Here is a 24,308-nt window from a genome sequence, read left to right on the forward strand (position 1 = left end):
TAGGACATTTAGAGGCAAAGTCCACTTTAGACTTAAGCCGTCACTGGCGTCTTTAGAGTCACAACCTCTTTTAAAGTTGCCTACCTGCTTAATACTGTTTAACAAGCCATCACAAAAAAACAATTTAATACGTGACTGTCATGAGGGTCTACATCACTGGAAGTTAATTTTGAACACTCTCTGCATATGACATTTTATACACATCGTACGAACCACCAAAACCACCCTTTAGTTATTCTTCAAACTTTAAATGCTATTAAAGAATCAGTTCGGGTTTTAGGCCAGGTATGAGTACGTCACATGCAATTTATGAGCTGATTTCAAGGGTAATGTCTCACTTAAATGCATTGCATTGTTTTTGGATTTGGCGAAGGCATTTGACACGGTATCCCATACTAAGCTTCTTGAGGTTCTAGAGATGCATGGAATTAGAAGTGATGACTACCTATCTAATAGGGTTTAGGTTGTCAGGATTGCAGAGTCTCCAAGTGAATCTAAAACAGTTCAGCATGGTATTCCACAAATAACAATCCTTGGACCCATTCTTTTTACCATCTATTTAAATTGCCTTTGTAGACTTGACATAAAGGGGAGCCTAATGACACAGTAGTAGTTTTTTATGCGAGAACATGAAATTTGGCAAGATTGATCCTGATTGCTGGTTTTAATAAAATTAGAATATTTTAAGCTAACTCTAAATACACAAAAATCTCATTACATTGCTTTTTTTATAACAATGACAAATAGACCGAAATACAATCAGATTTCAGTTAATACGCACATAGAGGAACCACTGAAGGAGGTAACACATTACATTAAATTACATTAAAGATTTGGGGATTGTTGTTGATAAGTGCTTTAGTTAAATAAAAAAATTAGATTTTGCATACATAAATTCTACATTCTACGTAATATGAGCAAAAAGTTGATTCTAATGCTATATAAGGTACTGGTGGAACTCCTCATAAAATATAGAATAATTGTGTGAGGTGCAATTCTTGATCTTACTCAAATTCATGTCATTCAGAACCACATTATAAAAATAATTTTCAATAAACCCAGACTTTATCTCAAGAAATAAATGATATAAAAACCTTATATATCCTTGTAGTGCGTAGTTTTATACATAATAGTAAACACTTAAAATCAAGTATCGTATTACATGACCATAACACGCGGGTTATTACAAACACTAATCTAAATATTCCACAATACAAATGTGACTTAAATCAACATTTTATGATATATCTGGCACCCAAATTTTACAACTTAATACCGGCAAACATTAAACATGTAGAAGAAAATAATATGCTGTTCAATAAATATTGCTGGAAAAACCACCAAAAATTCATATTCCTTTTCTGAAAGGATTTTCCTATATAAACAAAATATTAGAAGGAAAAAAATAAATACGTTCTTTTTTTTACTGTATAGGTATGATTTGTGGTAGTATAATAATATATATTATATAATGTTATATTTCTGTTATTTTTGTGTTTTAACTAAGCAATAATATTTCTGGTTTAGATCGTCGGCCCCCCTGGACCTCCTGGACTTCCAGGAACCCCAGGACTCCAGGGACCCCCGGGAATTAAAGGGGATAGAGGAATGGATGGAATTAAAGGAGAACCTGTAAGTATTGCACGTATTTATGCTACTTTTATATTATTTTGCAGGGATAATTATAAATAAAACCTAAAATATTTAATTCGTTTTAGGGTGAAAAGGGAACCAAAGGTGATCCAGGGCCAATGGGGTTGCCTGTAAGTACCTAAAAAAGTTTATATTAATTTATTTTATTATAAACATTTTTTCTTAGGGACCAATGGGATTAAGAGGAGGTACAGGCATGCCAAGCGACTATCCGAAACTAGGAAACCCCACACGAAAATCCTTTTTTAACAATTAGGCTATGAAACACACGCCCGAACCCCTCAAAAAAAAAACTAACCTAAATTAGGATGTAATAAAGTGTTTACCATATCTGTGTTAAATATTCCATTCGATGACCCACAAAATAAAGTTGAAAAAAATTAATGGACAATAAACTTTTTGCTTCATTGCTAATATTACGTATGAAGGATAGAAAAAGTAGACATATATAGGGCGAATTGGAAGAACTTATGAATAGAAATTGAAACAAACTTTCAGCAAAAACATATTATACTTAACGAGCTTTAAATATTGTTGTTGAAATGTAGGAAATTCCAGAGCTCCCTGTATATAATAAGAGAATGAAAAAGGCTGTGTGGTTTGCCTAAAAAAGTTTCTTTGTTTATTATTACAGATTAAAACCCGATATAAATTCACCATTCTTTCCACAATCTGCTGTGAAATATACACCAGATGTTTTGCTAAGATTTATTACTTTATTACTACAAGCGGGTAAGAATTTGTTTATCTCCGACACTACAGCTGCAGCTTATTTTGTATTTTGCGTTACATGCCTTTATTAGTTTATTCCATTGGTTAAGCTCCTGAATAATGATAACCACCAATGTTACTGTTACTGTTTTGATACCGTAAAATGGGGTGAATAGAAACAGTTTCGGACCTTTCCTACTCTGTTGCTAACATGGTAGTCACCTTTTTGATAACAAAAAATAAGGAATCTACAGGACTCGACTTGTAGATCAAAAAGCGCATAATAGATTTTTTTTAAATAGAGGTTTTTCCACAAAGAAAATAAAAACGTTTTTTTCCTATTCAAATTTGCTATTCTACCCACACGAGGGCGAATACGAACACCTAAAAAAATTTTTAAATTGATAAAAAAATATAAATACACAAAAAAAAACTGACAAAAATACCAATTTTACAAAAAAAAAACATTTATTTCTAAAGAAATGTAACAAGTTTAAACATATTATTTAAATTAAACAACTTTGATGCAAATTAAAATTTAAAATGTTTCTTCTTAACGTAGATGCTTCTATCTCGTCATGAACTGGGAAAACCTCTCCAACAACCTGGCTAAAATGAAAGATAGAAACATCCGGAACTTCTGGAAATCCATAAATATATCCTGACGAGTGTTTGGTGGGGCGACTTCTTAAGAAAGTGGCTTCAATGTGATTTTCTGTAATATTAATGACTTGTCCGATAAAATATTTATTTTCTTGTCTATTTCGATATTTTGTTGGAAAACATACCAGAAGCCAAGTTCCTTTATCTATTAAATCAAGCGAAATAGGAGAAACACATCGGAACAATTTACCCTCAAAGCAGACTGATGCTGATGAATTATTTGTATCCAACTTATTCTTAGGACTTATCGGTGAAACTTGGTAGTGAAGTGTCCATTTCTGAGTCTTCACTTGAAGAATAATCTTGAGCTTTTGCCATTATTGGCATGAAATTACTAAGCGGCAAATTCATTTCCGGGTCTGAATCTTTTTCATATAAGGTTTTCATACGTCTTTCCAAATCATTATCCTCTTGATCACGCTTTTGCCAGCAGGAACTTGAGTTTTACGACGTCAACTCTTCACATTTTGACCATCGCCATATCTCATTGTTCTTAGAAGGTTTACCAAAGAGTTATTAAGTCCTTCTTCAATGTTCTGATTCTCATCATTTGCCTCGTTAAGATTTTGCTGCGAAAGGCGTCTCATTTTGCACTCCAAATTGCGTAACTTTGCTTCCATTTAACCGACCCCGTAACTGTTACGGTTTCCGAGATGGTCACCCTCGAATTTGGGACAACCTGTACAGGACAGTGTTATAGGATAGTTTAAGTTTTCGTAAAAAAATGGGAATAAGTTTAAAGTCACTCTACACAATTTTTATTAGACCTGCTATATATGTCTTAAAAAATCTTTTAAAAATTCTTAAGCACCCACTTCCATTCAGTTTTTAAGACTAATTTAAAAAGTTTCCGTGAAACTTTAGAATGAACTTTAGAAGTCGCTCTACAATTTTTTTGCAATTTTCGCTGTACTGCCTACGTAAATCTGCCTACATGTCAAAAACGAATCAAAAATCTATTTCCATGTCAAATTTTGTATCCCATATATGTACACTTGACCACCCACTACTGTTCAGTTCCTAAGACTCTTACTTCAATAGTTTCCGTCAAAATTGCAAAGAACTTTAATGTCAATCTACAAATTTTTTGCAATTTTCACTATACTGTCAATTTATTCTAAATCTATCCATTTCTCGAAAATGGATCGAAAATCTTAGCAAAATTTTTAGTGCTCCGTATAAACGACATTTAAATACCAATTACTGTCTAATTTTGGACTACTTGCTTTCATAGTTTCAGTGAAAAATTGAAACTATAAAGACACTGTACACTTTTTTTACAATTTTCACTAAACGACCTGGACAAATTTATCCACATCTCAAAAACGAATAAAAAATCTATAAAAAGACCTTATGTTCTGTGTACAGGATACTTGAAAGCCCACTACTACTGGCCAATTTTGACACTTTTTTAGGAAATTTGTGTGAAAAATTAAGAAAAACTTTACTCTACACATTTTTCTCAATTTTCTGCTTTTATCTCAAAAACTAATGAAAAATCTTTTAAAAATTCTTAGTGCCTTGTGTACAGAACACCTAGGCGCTCAGTACTGTCCACTTTTTAAGACTCTAATTACATAAGTTTTCGTAACAAATTGGAAAGAACTTTAAAGTCACGTTACACATTTTTTACGATTTTCACTAAACCGTTTGGATAAATCTGACCATTTTCAAAGATGAATCAAAAATCTTTAAGAAAAAATGTAGAGTCGCGTGTAAAGGATCCCCTAAAACTGTCCAGTTTTTGAAATTCTAACTTCAACAATATCCTTTAAAAATGAGGATTAATTTAAAAAAATATTTTGACCTAACGAGCAATAAAGAAAATAATACTATAATAAGGACAGAAAAAGTTTTAAAATTATCCTTCATTCTAGGCTGATGTGCCTAAAGAAATTATTGGGTAATACTAGGATCTTATTAGCTTTTTATAATGTAAAAACTGAAGCCACACATTTTTTTAATCTCAAAGACTATCAATTCTAGATCAACCTAATGTTATTTATTTAATACCCTGCTGTGACAAACATTATTTCAATTAAATACCAAGCGAGATGGTCTATATTCAACTAATTAACAGTATCACTTTTCCAATCTAAGCAACATATATAGCAATTTATTAAGTAAATTAAGATAAGCAGCTTCTGCTGGCAAAACTTAAATTGAGATGTCTTATCCTAATCTTATCTAACCGTTATGACATATATGTAAAATACGCTTTGTTTTGTTTCTCACTAATTTTTCTACAACTATAAAATATGTATATTATTTTAGATAATACACATTTTACATCTTTTTAAGTTAACCAATTGGTCAGAATCATCTCAATAATTTTAATGAATAAGAAATCTTGTGTATTACATTTGAACACAAGTCCTTAAAATGCAAGCAATTTATTGATTACAAAACCTAATCTATTACCAGAAGTAAATCTCTTAAATATAGTGTAGACCATTATGTAGGACTCAAATGTAATATTATTTTATTTTTATTTTAGAGAAATATTAAAAATCTAATACAGAAAAATCACCGGTTTGATAATTATCTTTTTTAAGCAACCCACACAACCTAAAAAAAAAGTAATGTTAAAAATTTGTATAAATTATTTTTACTATTCTGTATGTACCTAATGTCGTGATTAACATTTTGAAGCTGTAACTATTTCGCTCGCGATGTATGTATCTTATATTATGTTTATTTATTTTTTAGTGTAGACTTTGAGCTTGCGCGTTACTAGTGTATAAAAAATGTTACTACGTATTATATTATTATCTTATTTTTGAAAGATTGTTATAAGTAGTTATAGGACAATAGTAAAATCAAAAGTTCGCCACTTTTTTTTTCTAATTGTTCGTCCAAGAAAGTACTTAGATAACTGCCGGTTAAAAAATTGTTTTTTTTTGTCCAGCCGCCATACAGTTTGCTCCACTGTACTTAAATTCCACCCTTTTGTCTGTATAAATTATACAACTCAGCTTGTATTTAACATTATTCTGTAGTAAAACAAGTGTATTCGTTGTCGAATGTTAACAATGAATAGTCCATTCGTCCAGTATAACCCTTAGAGTTACTAATTTAATTGTAAGAATATTAATTAATATATAATATGGATGTTTTAAGGGATTTTTGCAATAGTTTGGTTCTAGAAGACACCCTTTTTTAAGGTAGCTCTCTCCTTGCTAATTTTTAAGCCGGTCACTTTTTTTTAATTAAGTTTGCATATACAGGGTGTTCAAAAAGTAGACGGAGATATTTCAACAAGTGATACATACAACAAATACATTTCCCCCTCAGCAGACAATGCAAATGGCTAATTGAGGAATCTGTGATCCATGGGCTTTCTTACTTTAAGGCTTTGCCTGTGAGTTTTTTGTTAAAATTAATTTTTGGGTAGGAGTTCGTAGATGTAGGCTAAAGGTACATACAGGGTGTTCGAAAAATAGACGGAGATACATCAACGGGTGATTCCTTGTAAAAAAATATGAAAAAAAGTTTCTATAAACATCGGTTCGGAAATGCACAGTTTTCAATATACAGGGTGATAATTTTTTTAATTAATTATTTTTCTAGGGGAACTAATACTTGTCAATGTCAAACCTCCATGCAGAAATGATTTTTTGTTATCCAAGACACCTGTGATTGTTTTATTAAAAATTAATAAACCAATTTTGTCCAGTGGCATGCAATAAAACGGTATTTATTTTATTTGTCAAAAACGAAAAAAATACAAGATGCAAAAAAGTTGTATTTTTAAATGCTTAATTAACTTGACACAACATATTACAGTTGGAAAAAAGGCAGTGACGTATATTTTTTTGCCAATAACATTTGCTAAGATGTCCCACGGGACGCCACTGGACCTTATAATTTTAATCTAATTAGGGCTAAATTAGCCTCTTAATACAACAAGTAATACTGCCAAATTTCAAAAGAATCAAGTAAATTTTTTTTTATATTAATAAAAAAATAATATTTATCACCCTTTATCTTAAAAACTGGGCATTTCCGGACCCATGTTTATAGAAACTTTTTGTCATATTTTTTTACAAGGAATCACCCGTTGATGTATCTCCGTCTATTTTTCGAACACCCTGTATGTACCTTTAGCCTACATCTACGAACTCCTACCCAAAAATTAATTTTAACAAAAAACTCACAGGCAAAGCCTTAAAGTAAGAAAGCCCATGGATCACAGATTCCTCAATTACCCATTTGCATTGTCTGCTGAGGGGGAAATGTATTTTTGCATAGTGAATACTAAACGCGACGTAACTTTTTTATATTCAAGTTGGGTCGAAATCTTGTGAGTAGAGCGGAATAGAAAAGAACGCTATCGTTTTCTTTTTGACTTAAGATTTAATATTACAAATTAATACATCCGCACCCAAGACATGAGTTGGCCAGACCTGAATATGTATACGTGGCAACGAATTCGTTGTAACTACATGACTGCTACCAACAAATATCAGTGCTGAATGAACCTGCCGACGTACATCCGTGAAGAATTACGAAAATCTAACCATTTCAATCTTAGGTAGTTTCTTAGGTTTTCTTAGGTAGTTTCTTGATTGACGAATAAAATTAGTAAAGGGGGTAAAATTAATAAAATTTTAACTGATGCGTAAAAAAGTTGGTAATTTTAATAACATTTTGTCAACATGTCTCTTATTAGCCATATGATTTTTTTTGTTTCATGAAGCAAATCAATGTCGATGTCATCAAAAACCGTCAAATAGAACTTAATGTCATCTGCAAACATAAAAACCTTCAATGCAAAACAAATCATTAATGAATAGCCAAACAGCCTAGGAGAGCAGTTTCCTCCTTAAGCCGCGTATCCACCTGACAAACGGAACGTTTAGAAACATTTGCAATCATTTACAAACACGATGTTTTGGTCACTCACATTTGCAAACGTTTGCAGGCGTTTGTCACTGTTCCGCGAAAAGTCGGTAACTTCAAAGGATTTGACTTGTTTGTGGATTTCTGGCTGATTTCAGTGGAGACGCGATATTCTACGTTTGTAGATAAATAGATATTTACCTAGCTCGCTAATGCTTTCATGATGGCGGCACATACTTCAGGAATTATTCTAGAAATGAGCTGCTTCGAAACTCTGAAGAGGTACATAAGACTGGCATAGGAATCTCCTGTCGCTAGAAAGCAAAGTGTGATGGCCAGTCTAATTTCGGCAGAGACGCACTCTCGATAGTTCGTGTCAATTTTAGATATTTCTGGAGAAATTCTTGAGAGCAAGAAATCAAAATCTCTTGGCAAAACTCGAGTAAAATTTTCGAATAAGCTACTCCTGTCAGTTTTGATATCAGAAATCGGCTGCATAGAAACTCTAGTTTTTAAAAAATGAGACACCCAAAATCTACGTTTCCTTCTTTTTTTCTTCTTTTCTTTTTCTATTAGTGCACAAAATACTAATGCAGCACAGGCGGCAAGTTTCTTTCTACTTAACGGGGCAATTTTTACAATTTTTCCATTCTCGGTTTTCCTCAAAATAAAAAAAAGACCTGGATACGCGACAAACGCTCTCAAAACTGTTTTGTGAACAATTTCAAACAACATTGTGCTGATCGGTGGGTACTTCATTTTGCAAGCGTTTATCAATATTCGCAAACATTTACAAATGTTGCTACAAATGTTAATGCCAGTGGATATGCGGCTTTACTGACTCTCATCTTTTACCTTTAATAAAGCCGTAAAGCCACCTTAACAGTATGTCAGAAAAAATCTTCCACGGCTTCTCAATCAATAGTCCGTGACTTACTTGACTAAGTGCACTTATCAGGGCCTCTTTTAGGTGATGAAAGGCTTGGGACTCTTGGGATTTTCGTTCTCCTTCTAGGGGCTTGGTAAATGGTTTTGCGATTTTGGCAAATCCTTCCACATAGAATCGATAATAAGTGCATAATATCAAGACGTTGCATAGCTTATGCTTGTCTTTAGAAACTGATCAACCTTGGATAGTCTGGACATTTGCCTTTTTAACAGCAACTCCTTGACTGGAAACGACGTGATCCAGATACTGCACAGCTCTTTGAAACAGATGCTATTTCTTTGGGCTCAACTTTAATCCAGGATCTCGTAGCTTCAGGAATACTTCTGCAAGATTTTTCATGTGTGGTCCCGAAATGATTTTCCTACCACAACAAGGTAAACCTGCACAACAATTGCTGTTCAACGATAATTTCCTTAATATTCCAGTTGGAATATAGAACTTATATAATTCCATACACCTGGTCTATACAGTGTGACTCTGTAACTTGAGATAAATTTAGTAGTTCATATACTTTTTTTCTCAAAAAAATCCTCGGACCCCTCGATTAGTATTGTTAGTTATACTACTCGTATATAAATTAATATATAGTGTGTCCCAAAACTAAAATACGTATTATAATGTTATTTATGATTTTTTTTAATGGCTTTTATTGCTTCTAAAGAGCATATCGATTTATTCGTTTTTTATGACTTACAAATTCCAAGATAATTGAAATACCTTCTTTTCAAGAAAAGCAAAAATTTACTCAAAACGTTTTCCCTTTATAAGTTTTCAAAATGTAGCCAATTTACTATTTGGCAATGCCCTAAACGTCCTTAAAATTCGTTTATAATAATCCCTGGAAAAATTAATCTACACTCATGCCTTATTCTGGTTAATAACTCCTCAATGTTTGCGGGCTTGGACACATAAACTTTGGATTTTAAATAGGAAATAATATAGGAAACAATCCAAAGGAGTTAGATCGGGAGATCTTGGTGGCCATTCAAAAGATCTTCTTCTACCAATCCATCTGCCTGAAACTAAGGAATCCAGGGAAATATAGTATCCAGGTACTTTCGAACAGGATGTGTAAAATGGGAAGGCGCACCATCTTGTTGAAACCTAATGTTCCTATTTGGCATATCAGCTTCTATTTAATCAGGAAATAAAGCAGCTAGATTTGGAATTAGTCGTTCTTATAAAAACTGTAAATCTATTGCTCTATTTAGGTTTTTTTTTAAAGAAAATTTGGTCTATAACTTGTTTGCCTACAATTCCTGCCCAAACATTTACCTTCTCTAGGTGTTCAGTATGGCCTTGCCTCATCCAACATGGATTTCCTTGTGCCCAATAACGGCAATTTTGTTGATTTACTACTCCGTTCAGCATAAATGTTGATTCAACAGAAAAGAGAATATTTTATGTTTTAACAATATTATTCTGTAGTAGTTTCATAAATTGTTCGCAAAATTTGATTTTTCTTCTTGCAACTACAAGATTTGTATGCACTAACCGACATTTTTGGTCATAACTTGGAAACTTAAGTAAGATTTTTTCAAATTTTTTTTGCAACACTATACTATGATTCCTAAGGACGGATTTGAGGGTAAAAACATCAGCTTAAGTTAAAAATTGAGGTAGCTAGGGCTATTTTGGTTGGGGCAGTTTTTATTGCTATTTTTTTTACCAAATTCTAACTTTCCTTAGAAATATCTTAAGAAGCAGTAGGAATATTCTAAAAAGGGTTTTGGTGCAAAAAAGCGCATTTCCCACCAAACAATTTCATATGAGAACGATTATTGTACCTCAAAAACTTGTTGAGTTAGAGACAAGTTTGTCCACCAAGGTCCTGTAGCCACCTAATTTGAAGTTTTTAGTACCATATTGAAATTCAAGATTTTTATGCATTAGCCGACATTTTTGGTCATAACTTGGAAACTACTTAAGATATTCTCATAATTTTTTCGCACTAGTATAATATGATTCCTAAGGACCGATTTGAGGGTAAAAGCATCAGTCTAGGTTAAAAATTGAGTTAGCTAGGGCTGTTTTAGTTGAGGCAGCTTTTTTTTGTTACTTTTTTCATGAAATTCTAACTTTCCTTGGGAATATCTTGAGAAACAGTAGGAATATTCTTAAAAGGAATTTGGTACAAAAAAGCGCATTTCCCACCAAACAATTTTATATGAGAACGATTATTGTACCTCAAAAACTTGTTGAGTTAGAGGCAACTTTGTCCACCAAGGTCCTGGATCCACCTAATTTGAAGTTTTTAGTACCATATTGAAATTCAAGATTTTTATGCATTAGCCGACATTTTTGGTCATAACTTGGAAACCACTTAAGATATTCTCATAATTTTTTCGCAGCACTATACTGCGATTCCTGCGGATGGACTTGAGGGTAAAAACATCAGTCTAGGTTAGAAATTGAGGTAGCTAGAACTGTTTTGGTTGGGGCACTTTGTTCACCAAATTCTAACTTTCCTAGGGAATATCTTAAGAAGTAGTAGCATGATATTTATGTATGCAATAATATTTTTGATTTTTTGTGTTATTAGATTACACCAAGGCTCTCAACACTTTGAATTTAGGAATGAGGCTTTCACAGTTAGAGCAATTCTGGTGGTGCCCAAATAATGTATGGAATGCCCTACTACTGACTCTCTCTATATTATTATTAAAAAAATTACTATATACTCTAAAATCTGTTGATTTCTGTATCATTTACTGCTCTCAGAGAACTTCAGCCTGTTTTATGCTTCAACTCTATTAGTGAAAATGCACAGTCAAGAGTCAAGGAAAATAGTGACAGCAAAAAAATAAAAAAACAACACTGATGATTCTTCTTTATTTTTCTGCACCCTCTTAATTGAGTTCCTGGAGGATTGTGAGTTTAAAGGGATGAATTTCTGTGCCTTCAGAATCCTTACTAGTGAAGACTGACTCAATTGCAATTCGTGCACCAGTTGTCTAGTGGAAATGTGACTATTTTGTCGAATCTGATTTTCATTTTTGCTTACAGTACCTTGCAATATCGGTGGTAAATTAGAATGCATGTTTCTGAATAAGTCTATAACCTCATTTTGAGGCCTTGTTCTATGTCCATATCCAATCATCATCAATGCATTTAAATTTAAAAAAAAGTATTTAATTCTAATTATTTGACTTTTGATGATCAATTAAAAAGTAAAAAAGACTTTACACTCAAGACATTCTTTTAACAATGTTAAAATTTACTATTGCACGTCACTTTATGCTCGTAGTAATGACATCACTATATTGGACTTACTGCCTGGACAACGTCAATTTATCCCTCAATCATTCCATTATAATTTAAAAAAATAACAATCAAAGGAGTTAAATTAAAGAACCGCACTGTATAAAATCCAAATATTGCAATAGTTTTAAGTTTAAATAAAATAATGAATCAGACCCGCTATTGCAAAAATCCTGTAATAGCAAAACGCAGCTTTTATATTATTACACTTACTAATTATTGATGTAAAACAGGCAAGCAAAATTATATGATGTAAAATAAATTATAAACGGATATCATTTTATAGGTGTTACATTTATTAGCTTAGACTTTGTAATATACAGGAACTTACTACGATACGTGACTGATTTTTATAGTATTATTAAAAATGTAAAATGTAAGTATGGATAAGTAATAATATATGCGGAGTCTATTATGTGTATTTTGTTCGTTTTTTGCATTATTGATTTTCCTGCCTGCAAAAAATAAAATATTTTTTACGAGCTTTGCATCATTAAATGACAATGAAGAATGCATGAGACCAAGGTAAGCATGTTGCAAAAGAACATTTTCAATTTACACCTTTTTAATTAAATTTTGGAAGAAATGTCTGTTTAAAACCACAAAAAATAATTTTTTTTAAAATAACCTATTTTTTTCATTTGAAAATTACTTAGAAATTCTTTTTTTTAATACAATTTCGAGCGACTAGTTTCTGACAAGTTGTTGAAGTTATTTCTAATTTAGCAAACTCGATTAATTTTTCCTGTATTTTCGCAGTGAAAGTGAAAAGAAAGAAATAATTAAACAACAATAAAATTTTTCTTTTTTAAATAAAACACATTTTTTTATCGTCATACTCTTTATGAAATAACAGTAATAAAGGGTTTTATCATGCAGTAAAAAATTAAATTTCGTTATTTTCAGCTTAGTTTTGTTTAAAAAGCGATTTGCTAGTGAATCGCTTTTTAAACAAAACTATGCTGAAAATAACGAAATTAAATTTTTTACATACTCAAAATTCGACGAATTAGACCTTTTATATCTCTGTTAACATATGAATTTTCTAATCGATCTCTCATATGATTCTGAATCAACTGAGATGCTAAGGTTTTAATGAAAGTGAAACGGGACGTATCATTATTAGGAAAGGAAGCATACATTATAAAAGAGTTTACACTGCAAATATCGACAATTTTATAAAAAATTGCCAATGGCCATCGTCGAGTTCGGCGACTACACGTATATTTAGCACATTTCTCATCCATGGCATCAACTCCTCCTTTCATACAGTTATAAAAGGCATTTATTTCAGTCTTTCCTGTTGCTTCATCAGTTGTTTCACAATGGTGTATAGTTGATAAAATAATGCTGCTTTATAACTGCTTATATTTTTTTAGGAGTATGTGAAACGATAGTCATATTTTTTGTAAATCCGTAAAGCGTATCACTTTGCTTACGATCTTTTGTAGGAAGAAGTTCAGGAGGAATCTCCTTTTTATTTTTTCTAAGGGTCCCCACAAATGTCAATTTATTTGCAAATAGGTGTTCGGCAAGTTCTACAGACGAAAACCAGTTGTCAGCAGTTATATTCCTATTGGAATTGTACAAACATTTGGCGAGCCTTATGACTGACTGAGTTGGTTTACAAAGTTTTTTCTCTTCATTCGTCACTATCTTTCCCTGCATAAATATATGCGTTGTATAAATATTGGGTTCTTGCATCTGTTAGTGCCATTATTTTTAGGCCATACTTTTCTGGTTTAGAGGGAATGTACATCTTGAATCTACATCTGCCTCGAAATCCCACCAACATTTCATCTATGCAAGCATTCGCGCCTATCGTATAGGAGTTTCTGGCATTTTCAATGAATAAGTCAAATAATTCACTTATAGCAGCTACTGGATTTTCCTTCTTTCGTTCTTCCCTGTCATCTGAATCGTCGAATCGTAAAGCTGTTAAAATATTAAGTTCTAACTGCCTATATGCACAACCGATTAACATTACAACGTTTGATAACCACACAGACATATAAAATTTACAATAAGTTAAAGAATAGATATTTAACAACATTCTAGGCTAACAGAGATCAGTAATATAACTGCTTATTTTTCGTTTAAATATAGAAGGTGAAATATATTTTAACTCAGGAGGAATTTTATTATATTGCAGATGAATACAGTAACTAAAGCTCCTCTCAAACAAAACAGTTTTATGAAGAGGAGGTGTAATAAAATGCGTATTTCTTAAGTCCAAAACATGAGCGTCATATCTAAACTTAATTTTCTGATAAAGGTAATTAGGACATTTTTTAAAGATAATTTTATTAAAGAGAACAAGACTATGTAGTAACCTCCTTTCACTCATATTTAGCCATCTCATCAAGCGTAACCCACTACTCACACCTCTATCAAATTTTCTCATTCCATTAATTAGCCTTACACAACAATTTTGAATGTACTGTATTCTTTTTATATCACTTATCAAAAGGCAGGGGCCATACAAAACATCACAGTAAGTGAAATGGGACAATACAAGACTGTCACATAAAACTTTTTAGTTCCTTATTAAGGAGCTGCCTCTGATTATAAAGTAGCTTAAGGTTAATAAAAGCTTTTTAAATACATTGATCAATGTGCTCAGTGAACCTCAACTTAACATCTAATAAAACTCCAAGATTCCTAGCCACATTACTACAATTTATTAGTTGATCATTCAATTTAATCTGAACAAATTTCTCGTATGTGTCTCTGGAATGCAATCTACCAAAAAGAAGAACCTTACATTTACTTGGGTTTAGAGTAACAGTAAGAAATCTATGTCGCGGAGTCTGCTAGACTCCATGTCAGTAGTTAAGGGTTAAATGACCTTCTAGATTTCCCGATTTATCTCCAAATGATTTTTGTCTTTGGAGACATTTCACGAAGAAAATGCATGGGTCTAATTTAGATAAAGTTCATGCCAAAGTAAATATAAATTTACATACTAGGTTAGAAATTACACACAGCATAAAAGCAAAACAAACAAAGTATACTTTTACAACAAAATAACAAAAAACTATTTAACATTGCCAACTTCAACATTTCTTTAAGAACCTCATATTAGAAAGCAATTTACAGTATGTATAAATTTATTTAATGGCCGTAGAATGGCCTGCTAGATCTCCCGATCTTACCCCTTTGAATTTTTTTATGGGGTCATCTAAAAACCAAAGTCTCCCTTGAAGATCTTCGAAATAGTTAAAGAAAAGAAAAGAAAAGAAAATGTGCTATATTACGTAAGACAAAACAAAATGTGTACAAGCATCCTAAAAACTAAAAAATTCCAAATTCACTTTAAATTTCAAATTTCAAATAAACATAACATCTAAAACATTTTATCATAAAATTTACACATTACCAAAATTAATTATAACAAAACAGATTGAAAAAATAAAAAAAAAGCATCTTTTTGATAAATTTGATTAAAAAATAAATAAAGCAGTCAATAAAACAGAATTTAGAGGAAGTAAATTAAAATATTTAATAGGAAACAAAACTACACTAAAATGATGTCAGAGCACAGGTCAAAAGGTATCATTAAAAATCGTCAAGGCTCTAATATGCCCTGGATAATAAAAGTGATTTTAATTTCTTTTTTAAATTCTCAACTTCTAAAATTTGTCTGATACATAGAGGAACATGGTTGTAAATTGTTTTGCTAAGGTATATAAGTGAGTTCTTGGTGAGGGAGGATGTAGGGATTGGTAAGGGAAAATCGTTAACCTGACGAGCCATATGATCAGTGTTAGAGGGAGGTTTAGGACATTTATGAATAAGAGTAGCTGTTTCTAAGATAAAAAGAGAAAAAAGAGTTAGGATTTTTTGAGATATAAAGAGAGGTTTACAAGAATCTCTTAATCCAGCGGAACATAGGTATCTAACTGCCTTTTTTTGGATCACAAAAATTATGTTTAAACAACGAATGTCAGTTATAATAACGCTAGCAGTACTCGTACCAATTATTATAAAACTTCACCACTTATTGTTATGTGCAAATTACATAATCAATTTCGATCTCGTTATAATTTGTGGAATCACTAGACAGGCTTAAAAAATACTCTCTATAAGATTTGAGGCATTTAATAAAAAGTATATGTAATAAGCACTGCATTCTTTTCTTTCCAAATTGTGTGTTAGTATACAGAATAGTTTTGATTAAGTTCCAACTACTCCGTAAATGGATGTATACCTGTAGAGTTTTTTACTAAATAAATAAACGGAAAAGGTCATAGCTCTTATAATCTTAGGAAGATAATTAAAAAATGTTATTCCCTAATAGTCAGGAGCATGTTGACACTTTGTCAACCGTCGATATTTGGGTGTAAGGTGGTGTTGGGTGTAAGACTCCTTTTAATGAAAGGGAGATAGTCCAGGATATACTGGGAAGGCAATGACAATATACCAATCTCCACAAAAGTCTGTCTGCAATCATCTCTATATCCCACTCCTGCCATAACCCAAATGGCCCTTGTTTGAAGACCAAAGATTGGAGACGCCCAGGTCGCAATTCCCCATATTATTAGAGCATAGGATAAAACATAATGAAACAAAGCAAAGTAAGCTGTCTTTAGGGCTGGAAAGCTCACACATTGAACTAGTTGTTTTACGGCATACACACGAGTACTGAGCCTTTTTGCCACCTGCCCTATATGAACATCCCATTTAAGTAGTGAGTCAACCCCCAAGTCTGTGTCTGTGACTTGGTAATGTGTATTGGTCACATTAACAAGATTACATAGAGAGAACACCGTCTGCCGAGTTTTGCTCTGATTAAGAAGCAATTTTTTTTGCATCAAACCATACTTTAGCATCCGACTGTGCAACCTCTATTCTCCGAAGACCCTCCTTAAGAGAGTCAGCTGAAATAGACCGGGTATAGTGTCATCCGCAAAGAGAGTAAAAGCAGCATTTATGTCAGCTAGGGGTAAGTCGTTGATATAAAGTAAGAAAGAATGGGGCCCAAAACTAAGCTCTGCGGAATTCCTGCACTTAATTCCCTTTGTTGGGACGTCCTCCTCCACAATCTAACAACCTGTATCCTATTTGCCAAATATGATTTTAGAAGAGAAATGTCTGGAGTGGCAAAGGTGTAGAATTTCAATTTGTGAATAAGAAGGTCAGAAGATTTAGTCATGACTATTGAAGTAATGCAAAAACCATTTCTTCGTGCTTTAGCTGAACAATTGAATGCCCTGCACAGGTCACAGAAAAGAATTGCTTAATACCTTACAGACCCAAATAAATCCAGTTTCCTGTTAACAAGATCAACTATACCCTACCCAGTATTCCTGAAACCCAAACTGTAAGGCAACCATTGTCCTCAAGAAAGGAAACAAGTCGTAGTGACATGCATTTTTCAATAAATTTGTAAACTACTGGTGGAAGACTAATAATTGACTTATAGTTTGATGCGTCATTAATATCTCCCTTTTTAAATATTGGTATGACCATAGAGTTTTTCAAAATATGTTGAAGTGGGGTCTTTCCTCAAGCTGGACCAATTTGGGTTCTGATTTTTTATTGTTTTTAATAAATCCACACTAAAGTCAAAGATGTCCCAACTAGTTGTAAAAACAGCCCTCATTTCGTTGTATGATAATTCTGAGGATGTAGATTAATTAGTTGTCTACAGGGTTAATTAAGGCCTTGGGTAATTTAGGTAGAAGATCACATGTTATAGTGGTAATCAATTCACTAAAATTATCTGGTGTTAAATTTAAAGGAATGGCATTTGTGGTAACTAAATTTCTATATTTATTTATCATATTTCACAAGGTTTCTGTTGAACTAATTGCAGATTTAATTGCTTTGTCGTTTGCAGCTGCTTTGTCACCTTTTATTGCCGTTTTATACTTGTTTTTAAGTGACTTGTAGTCCCTGTCCGTTAGAGAGTTATGAAATTGCTTATTGAATACACCCAATAAGCCCAAATGCTCTCATTTATTTTAAATTTGTTGTTAAACCAAACAGTGCTACTGACTTAATCAGAGTGAATGTTTTTCAAGAAAAGCTTCTTAATATGCACGTTCCAATTTTTTATGTATGTCATTAGTTTGATTTCATAAATTTTCAAATGATATGGACCCTATTAAGTTCTAAAACACAAACGTACCCTTTTGAGTTATAGGTCTATGGAAACTTTTTTCAATTTTATAATTAAGTTTTAAGGTGATAATTAAATTGAGATGACCAGAAATGGTTTTTGGATCAGAGATGAGGATGATTTCTATTGACTTGAAAGTTTCATAAATATAAGTAACAATAAACTATAGGCATAAATTTAAAAAAAGTTTTTCAACCTTCTTAAAAATCTGACAGTTATCTGCAGACTTTTTAGCAACTTTTTTTTTCAAATTTTAATTAAAAAGGTGTAATTTTTTAATTTTACTTGATTTTCATTGTTTTATTGCTTCTATTTGCAGGGTCCTCCAGGTCTGGATGGAATGAAGGTTAGTATTAATTTATAGTTATCATCAACATCTAATTAAAATAAGATTTTTTAGCAATTTAATTTATTTTAAAATAAATAGTTATTAATTGATATTATTAAAATAAATTTGAAATGTACACGAACAACTTTTCTTTTAAGAGTTATGAAAAATTATTTTCTTTTCACAAATATTATGTGGTGGTGATTTCTAATGAACAAGAAGCTTCCATATAAGTTTACAGTTAAGAAATCACATGTACATTCACATTATTTCTCATAACAAGCTTTATATTGTTTAAACAAGCTTTTTCCTTTGCTGGGGTGGTACCCAAAGTCAAATTTTTGATATGAGAGCAAAATATGTTATAATTTTTGTAACAGGTTTAAAAACCAAGAGCCATGATTTATAATGTAAAAATTATTAGTAACAAACAAAAAATAATAAGTATATTATATAGGGTGCTCAAGGGGAACCAGGAGCTAAAGGAGAAAGAGGTGACCCAGGACTACCGGTAAGTTCTGGAAAAACTGTTTTTCTTTATGATTAATGTAATTTGTTACTTTCAGGGAACCGACGGGATACCTGGCCAAGAGGTAATATTTACTACATAAGTCAATACTATATGGATACTAATAATTGTTCATAATTTTTAGGGACCCAAAGGTGACAAAGGTTATAAAGGAGACGCAGTAAGTTGATAAAAAAAATATTAAATCATGGTTCTTGGATGCATTGAGAAGAATTGTCAACGAAAAATAGGATGTTTTAAAGAAATTGTTGAAAAAGTTTTTTTTTCAAGGGTCCTATCGGAAAACGTGGAAGGAAAGGCGATAAGGGAGATAAAGGCGATCAAGGAGTGCCAGGATTAGATGCTCCTTGTCCATTAGGTACCGATGGATTGCCTTTGCCAGGGTGCGGTTGGAGACCACCGAAGGTAAATCCGAAAACAAAAATTTGAAAAAAAATAAAAAATCCGTACTAGTGTACTTGTTTTTCCCTTTAAACGCGCTCCAAATCTTAGGTCATAATATGCCATTAACAATTACACCAGTACTCAACCTAAATAACATTTGAAGGGATAAAACACGCAAAAATAACAAATAAAAATTACTGAATAACTAACTACTTATACTAATATCGTCTTCAGATTTTAGCATGTCTATCAACATGTTCGTATCTGTTTATAAATCCTTACTTAAATTGTCTTTAAAGTCAGGTTTCCTTATGAAAAAAAGAATATAAATATGAAAAGAGAATATAGTCAACCTTGCCACAGCTCTTAGATGGATTGGTAAGTAATGAAGCAACTTTCATGGCAATGTAAAAACCAAATTGTTATCAATTAACAGGGTTTTCAGGGAGATCGTTCAATATAACTAAGTTATAATTGCTATAGGGTTATCTCTTTAATGCTGTTGATAGGGGTTCATAGGATGATGCTCCGTATAGAGAATTTTCTAAAGCATTTGACAAAGTCAACCATTCCCCACTATTAGCCAAGCTCAAGTCCTTTGGTTTTGGGAAAAAAAAAATATTTGATGATTCAAAGGTTACTTGCTTGGTCGATTACCATACATTCAATTAATGATTTTTTACATACTTTACATCTCTTTTATGTGCATCTAGTTTTCCAACGAAGTCTCATTTGGATCCATTACTTATTTAATGGTATTTATTATTGATATAGGTTTGTAAACAATTATAATTTTCAATGGGTAACTAAAAATACTTCGGTCATCCTCCACTAAATTTATTTAAAGTCCATAAATGATTTTAAAACGTTTAGATATTTCCATAATTACTCGATTTGAATTATTCTATGACGATTCCACTTCGCTGTCTACTTATAATATTATATGATTTTTAAAAAAACTGCATGGGTCTTGACAACTTAAGTTTATCTGCAAAGAAAAATTGCTTAAAGAACAATTAAAAAAAAAAGAGAAAAGTTTTTTTCCTTACTAGAACAACCAAGGTTTATCTTCAGACATTTAATTTCTAAAGCAGTTACTTATTAGCGGCAGCTTAATTCTATAAATTACCAGATTAATTAAATTACCAGATTAATTAAATTACAGATGTTTTCGGTGATCATAGCATATTAAAAATGCATGTATTACAGGATTTATCAAGAACAGCACCAGCTCCTTCTCCCCCGATCGCTCCTCGTACAGAAAGCGAGGAACAAACGGAAAACGGCGCCCCTGAAGAATATGATGACCAGGAAGGACCCGAAGAGGACTACGAAGAGTACCCCGATCAAAATATGGCATTGACGGTTTCTGCATCAGCTGTTTAATTTTTTTTTTAGATCATTTTGTACAAAAGTATTTATATCAGTATAACCATACCCAGTATTGTCTTTTTGGTGGTAGTTTAGAAAACTTTTTTTTTTTAAGTTGACATTTTTAAGAACAAAACAAAACATAAACATATTTAACATAAAAATTTCCTTTAAATTTTCTGATTTATTAATTATAGCTATAAGTCGACGGTTTATCAATGAAACTTGAAATTAAAACCCTTCATAATCCTGGGGGATTATGAAGGGTACCCCCCACCTCATAAACTTTCTGTTATTTGCTTTAGCTAGAAAAATTTTACAATTATTATATTGTTAATTTTTGGTTTAGGTCTTAGTTCCTTGTTTTATTTTATTTAGAAACTGTTATAAATTACAACCCATCATAAGTTTTAAAACTGTAAATATTATTTTAACATCTTTTTTAAATAAATGATAAAACCCACGTTTTACATCTATTTACCTCATTCAAAAAATAAACTCTATACCGGCCCTGCCAATTGAGATCTGGGGTGCGAAAATTAGTGCATCAAGGTGCAATAACAAATTTAAGATATCAGTTAAAAAGAGTACGATAGTGGGTCGTATGAATAAAAATGAGCATTTAGTATCTACTCATGAATTTGGAGCAAATACTACATGTCATATGAATAAAAATAGGGAGCAGATGCTCCACTTGAGTAGGTACTCTTATGTATAATTTGCTGTGAGTTCATTCTCAGTTTTCCTATGAATAAAAATTTGTTGATGCTCCTCGGAAGGAGAATGTACTCCACAATTTTGGAGTCTGATATATAGCAGACTTCAGTTTGTCTACGGCAGAACTATGGCTGAGTTCATTCTTAATTTGCGTTCTAAAAAATATTACAAACCTAGAAGGCGTACCTGTGATCGTGATTTTAAAGTGTTATATCGATTTACTAGAGAACATGTAGAGTGGATATCAAATCACTTTTTGGGTACAGAATCTGGAGAAAGAAGAGGTGGTGCTATAAATAACATTGATAAAATGAAAATATTTTTGAGATACGTTGGTGATCCGGGTTTCCAATCAGGAGTAGGAGAAGATGTTGGTGTTCATCAAAGTTCTGTCTCAAAAGTAGTGACGGAAGTTACTGAGAAGCTAATAGAAAAATGTGGTCTGTGGATAAAATGTCCTCACACTGCTGCCGACATAATAGAGGCGAAACAAAAGTGGCAATCAAATTATTCGTTTCCTTGTGCATTGGGCGTGATAGACTGTACCCACATAAAAATAAAAAAGCCACCTATTCATAGCGATGAATACATTAATCGCAAAGGATATCACAGCATTAATGTCCAAGCCACATGTAATTCAGATGAGTGGTTTACAAGTGTAGACGTTTCATGGCCAGGATCTGTTCACGATTCACGGATTTGGAGCAATTCAGAAATTTCAAATATTGCGAGGAATGATTTTCATAGGTCGCAAGCACTACTCTTAGGAGATGAAGGATATGGTATAGCACCGTGGCTAATGGTACCTTTTAGAAATCCTAATACACCACAAGAACGTGCTTATAATAATTTATTTACAAAGGAACGTGTAATAATTGAAAGATGTTTTGGTCAACTAAAACAACGATTTCCGATGCTACAATATAAAGTGCGGGTATCTATATAAAAAGTTCCAAAATTTGTCATATGCTGTTGTATATTACACAATGTAGCAAAATATTTAAAAGATGAGCTAGATCCTATGGAGCTCCCATTAGAAGATATCCCACTTGCGTATCCGGCAGAAGAGGAGTTGGATAATAATAATATTAGAAGAAGCGGGCAACGGAGGCGATCTGAGTTAGCAGATGTCATTCTTGCTCTCGCTTGAAGTAAGTAAAGCGTGGAAAGAACTTATTTATCATTTTTATTATTAACACTTTAGAAAAATGTTTTTGTCACATGTTAGAATTCTTTATTTCGTAAGTGATTCTAAAAAGTATTGACACATTATAATTTGAAATATGCTTGTCCATTGTCAGCTTGAATGATATTATTATTGCTTGAATTAGATTGTTCATCAACATCTCTGTTTAGCTGTCTCTTGAGTTTTTCCTCTTTCATTTCTAAAACTCTCAGTTGTTTCAGTAAAACTAGTCTTTGTAGTTCGTTATTCGAGAGTTGTTTAGTAACGTTTGTTTCATATTCTTCGAGAGGACTACCTTTATTATGTTTCTTTTTTTTAGGTGCATGTTGTACTGTACTAATAGCATCATCATTTGCTGCACTCGTTTCAGAAGCAAAAGTTGATTGCCTAGGGATTGTATCTTCATGGCCGATTTTCGTCTCTGTTTGTTGTATGCCGACGGATAATGCTCCTAAAATGAAAAATTAAGTAAATATTCATACAGTTTTTATATTAAAAAATGGACAAGTGATAAAGTTTCGTAAATAATATTGTAACTTTTTTTTATTTCTAAGCTAAAAAAATGTCTGTCTAAAATACTTGATCAAATGTTAAACAATAAGTAATTAATTATTATAAACAACATAACGTTATAAATCATTCAATTTTCACAAAATAATAAATAATAGCAAACTTTAGATAGGTTCACTAATATATATGGTAATTTAAATAAAGTTACTTATGAAGAAGATATTAATTAATTTACCTGGAACTTTTGCAAGTACTGGATTTGTGTTGCCTTCCATGATTTCCAACAAAATCTTTTCCCAATCCTGCAGCACAATTTTCTTATTTCCAGTCCTGTTTATGTCAGTCTTTTTCTTGAGTCTGGATTTCATATTATTAATTTTTTTGTACATTTGACTTGTCGTTATTTGTGACCCGAAATTCAGCTTCCACTGTTTGTTAATCAGTTCTATTGCTTGGCTTTTTGACTTTCGGACAGCTGGTGTTTGTGACTTGGATAAAAGTATGGGAACATCACGTAGCATGTTTACAAATCCCATTTGGGATTCGCAGACTTCAGTTTCTCCTTCACTTTCACTCATTGCACACTGATACTTGAATTTATACTAATACACGAATATGCGAAACGCGGCACTTGTTTATTTGGTGTTTTTTCAGGTGCAGACTTGTTTGGAAATATCGAGTATCTACTTTATGTATTCGGAGCACATACTCCTCTCAGCGAATTATTTTTATTCATATAAAACGGAGAACAAACCAGCACTTCATGCTCATGAGTACATACTTGGAGTTTCAACTCAAGTGTTATTCATAACAGCCAGTGTTTCTGCTACTTCCTTCTCTACTAACTAAAGAGCGATTCAAATTAAACGTAAAGTGGCCGAAAGGTAAGAAGAAAGTCTCTTCTTTAAGTAGGCATTTTATGGATTTAATTTTGTATGGATACACTAAAGAATTTTTTAAGAATTTATATGAGTTTATTTTTAAGTCTTGAGAATTTAAGTTTTTGTTCCTACAACAGCGATTCTCACGTCTAGTTGCCGATGTTCCGGCATCCAATCTGCTGTCGTAATTGGTTACTTT

At 32.2% G+C, this 24,308-nt stretch overlaps 1 protein-coding gene and 1 long non-coding RNA gene across 5 annotated transcripts in view; both read left to right on the plus strand.

Moving 5' to 3' along the window:
• Positions 1-20,968, plus strand: part of LOC126738858 (collagen alpha chain CG42342-like) — a 328,471-nt gene extending 307,503 nt beyond the window's left edge. For 2 of the 4 annotated variants that reach the window (XM_050444323.1, XM_050444321.1), the window contains exons 14-16: positions 1,528-1,632; positions 1,719-1,763; positions 1,820-2,048. In XM_050444323.1, coding sequence (XP_050300280.1) covers positions 1,528-1,632; positions 1,719-1,763; positions 1,820-1,909 — 240 coding nt within the window. In that variant the 3' untranslated portion in view covers positions 1,910-2,048. Of the gene's footprint in view, positions 1-1,527; positions 1,633-1,718; positions 1,764-1,819; positions 2,049-18,518; positions 18,550-18,988; positions 19,043-19,097; positions 19,125-19,184; positions 19,221-19,330; positions 19,466-20,653 lie in introns of those variants that run through there. The other 2 variants (XM_050444324.1, XM_050444322.1) reach the window with 2 other exon arrangements.
• On the plus strand, positions 6,444-12,500 carry LOC126738863 (uncharacterized). The gene is made up of 2 exons (XR_007661468.1): positions 6,444-10,646; positions 11,046-12,500. It is a non-coding gene; the product is annotated as an uncharacterized LOC126738863 (long non-coding RNA).
• Positions 20,969-24,308: the final 3,340 nt, after the last annotated feature.

This window comes from Anthonomus grandis, chromosome 7 (genome assembly GCF_022605725.1).
Source record: "Anthonomus grandis grandis chromosome 7, icAntGran1.3, whole genome shotgun sequence".
NCBI lineage: Eukaryota > Metazoa > Arthropoda > Insecta > Coleoptera > Curculionidae > Anthonomus > Anthonomus grandis.